This window comes from Stegastes partitus, unplaced genomic scaffold, assembly GCF_000690725.1.
Source record: "Stegastes partitus isolate 25-593 unplaced genomic scaffold, Stegastes_partitus-1.0.2 Scaffold906, whole genome shotgun sequence".
In the NCBI taxonomy this organism is placed as follows: domain Eukaryota; kingdom Metazoa; phylum Chordata; class Actinopteri; family Pomacentridae; genus Stegastes; species Stegastes partitus.
The window spans coordinates 161,129-164,565 of record NW_007578637.1 but is presented as its reverse complement, the minus strand read 5'-3'; the positions used below and the strand labels follow the sequence as shown (position 1 = coordinate 164,565).

The window sequence follows — 3,437 nt, the reverse complement described above, 5'->3', positions numbered from 1 at the left end:
CCAAGTACTGCCTGTGTGTTCTGGACACTTCCACCCCGTCAGAGCGCTGCCCCGGGGTGGAAGTGGCCGGAAGGTGCACGATCGCACCGGTCAGTTAGACTGAAGTCCAGCGATGCGTCGTGTTCTAACAATACACTTGTAATTATAACAACTGTGAACAATAATGAACAACTAATGAGCCTTCCAGCATCAAGCCCTCCTTGTATCTGGACCTCCGTCTTGACAATCCGACAGCCTTGCTCTCCGACATGACAGAAGGTTTTACATTTAGTGTCGGATTATCGAGTCACGACTGCACACCTATATATATACATACATGCATACATCCGGTTGAAGGAGCGTTAGAATCATCCTCCATCCAACCTCGGAGCTATAAACTCTGTCTGTATTTCAGATGACAGAATAAATAGTTCCATTATGAAGACAAATGACAGAAAATCAGTGATTTTACATCATTAATTATTGATTCCTTCATTAAGCAGTCGATCTGTAAAGCAGAGAACATGGCAATATTTCTCGAGTAAGTGAAACGTGAAGGTTTTGGGGCCACAGCGTGTCCCTTCAGCAGCCTGCAGCCAAAAGGACTAAATTCACAATTAACACAATTAGTTTGTAACTGCAGGTCCTGGACTTGTTGTTTTAAGGTCCAAGTAGGACTGAATAAAAAGCATAAAGAACCTCAGGAAAAACATTAAAACAAATGAACTTATATTATCTTATTTACGTTGAGGTGTGTAGTACAAGATATTTAACACATTAAAAAACTAGACACTCCAATGCTGCCACCTGGTGGTGGTACCTTGTTACAGCAATTCAAAAATGGCTTGAAAAGGGAAAAGACAACAATTTTTTATCTTTTTCTATTCTCTCTAAATTGCTCTGAACAAGCTTCGTAGAGCCTGTGTGACATCTGTGTGTCCTTATCAGCTGAGTCCTTGGTTTGAAAAGAGTGAAGCTATCTCAGCCTCTGGGTTTCATTGTTTGTTAAAGTCTCTCTGATGGGAATCTTTGACTTGGAGAGAAAGATCAAAGCAGCCACCTCACTAACCAGACCAGCAGGAAGCCACAGACAGCTATGTCATATAGAACAGTGCAGGGTGAACAAGAATGGAAAAACTTAGATAAGATCAAATGTATCAGCATGAGGGCACTTGTTAAAAACATATTAGTAAACTGATATTGATGCTATAGTTTAGTTTCAGAGAGTTTCCATTTGAAATATTTAGAATTACATCAGCTCTGTTATATTTTCCTGCAGTAAAATACAACAGAAATTAAACAGTGGGCTCTTGTGTAATAATAAAGTCCAACAGTTTTACTTTTGCCATATCAAAAACCAAAGGACACCTTTCATTACTGAGATTTAAAAGTTTTAAATTTTCAGTATTTCATTTGCCCCTGTGATCATTTTTTAGTTGCTCTTTGCTGGAGGTGTTGTGCTGCTCTACCTTTGCCTTAAAAATACTGGATTCAAGTCAGGTGACATATTTATAGTTTGTACTTTCTTCTTATTTAGAACCTCTTGTGTGATTCTGGCAGTATGCTTTGGATCATTGTCATGCTGAAATATTTCTTTTTGATGTTTCTATTGAAATCTGAACCTCCCAGATCACTCACATAAATCTACTACATGGTACTCAGGAACCAAGACTGTTTACTGAGGATTGTGCATAACATACAAGTTGATGCAGCCTAGATCAATATGAGTGACCCAAGAAAGCACAGTGGCTACAAATAGGCAGAAAAACACAGCTGATGATATATAAGATGAGATGAGATGAGATGAGATGAGCCTTCATTTATCTCACAGTGGAGAAATTCACATTGTTGTCAGTACACACAGAGAAATAGTGCAAACACAAGTATAAAAATACACATATAAAAAAAGAATAGCGCAAGAATAGAATATAAAAATGAGGATATATAGAAAAGATATGGATGTATATATATTTATATATATAAAAATATAGAAAACAAAGCATAAAGATATAATAACAATAATAACAGTAACAATTATAAACAGTGCAGATGTAAATATATGTACACATATAGACATGAATTGTGCGAATAACCAGTGTAATATAAATAGATTATTTCTAAATATGAGTGGTTTTGTTTATTGTACATAAACAGGGTGGATATTGCACCACCCTGTGGCTGGTGCTTGGTTAGCAGCAGTGTTTGGGATGGTTGGCACACGTCACAGTAACGTCCACAGAAATGCCAGGACTCAAGGTTTCCCAACAGAACACTGCATCGTAACATGATTGATGTTATTAACTTCCCCTTTCAGTGATTTTAATGTCGTGGCGTTTAGGTCAAACTAAATCAAAAACCTCCACAGAGACCTCAGGGGGGTGCCCTCAGGCTGCAGGTTTATTGTGGTGATTGGTTCTTACAAACAAATGTTAACTTGTTTTGACAGTTCTGTGGCTTTATTCTTTTCATTCACTATATTCACACATTATTTCATGGCAGCCTTCACAGGACAAAACCACTGTTAAAATATTATTACAGGGATGTTGCACTGATATGATTTACACTCTACATGAACTTTTGTTTAATTTACTGTTTGTCTGGAGTTTGTTTGGACTCTCAGATCTGAATAAACTCAAGTCTTGTTCTGCTAAGTTGAGAGTTACGACACCACATTGCTGAATTTGTGTAAGGATGGGCAGTGTGTCTTTGCACAGTGCAAACCAAAGGAATGTGCTGTACTCTGTAGTCACATACCTCCACATAACACAGAACCTATAACTGTTCTGTTATCTACATCTGTCAGTGTGTTGAGGTTGTCAGGCTGGCTTCCAGTGAAGAAGACTTTAATGCTCCTTTAGACCCACCTAGGGACGTAAAACTGGAAAAGACAGAGAGTGAGATGCTTATCAGTGGGAAGGTGGAGCATGCTTGTCATTCTTTCTGCCACTTGCAGCTCCTGCTGTCACACCATGGACTGCATGCAGCAGGCAGCAGACGACATCAGTGGTGAGTACACTCTGCAAACCAAACTGAGAGCCTGTTCTTACTAACATGCACGTGTGCTTTTTACTTACTTTAAACTGAACTGTTGCTTATTAGCATTGATGTAATTTCTTGTTTTATGAGCTTATCCCAGATCAGATGGATCATGTTAAATAATATTTACACCCATTAGAAAGCTAAGTGGAAAGAAAAACCGATTCAAAGCATGATTGGAGACGTGGATCCAATAAAGGGTCACACACTGGAACTATGGTTTAGAAAATTAAAAACAGGTTTCAGTGATTTGAAATGGTTCAAATGCTTCTGATAGCAACTTCAAACCAGCCCAGTGAGGGTTTAACGGTGGGCAGTCACGGGGGTGACAGCGTGGTGTGTTTCAGAAGGGAAAGGACAGCTGGACGGTTTCCAGAAGTTAAAAGAAAAACATGATTTGGGGACACTTGATTTTTATAGAT

At 38.7% G+C, this 3,437-nt stretch overlaps 1 protein-coding gene across 1 annotated transcript in view; it reads left to right on the top strand.

The window, feature by feature from the left end:
- The first annotated feature begins 2,948 nt into the window (after nt 1–2,948).
- Nucleotides 2,949–3,437, top strand: part of LOC103366091 (protein-glutamine gamma-glutamyltransferase 5-like) — a 10,704-nt gene continuing 10,215 nt past the window's right edge. The window contains exon 1 of the mRNA XM_008293722.1: nt 2,949–2,985. Coding sequence (XP_008291944.1) covers nt 2,949–2,985 — 37 coding nt within the window. The remainder of the gene's footprint in view (nt 2,986–3,437) is intronic.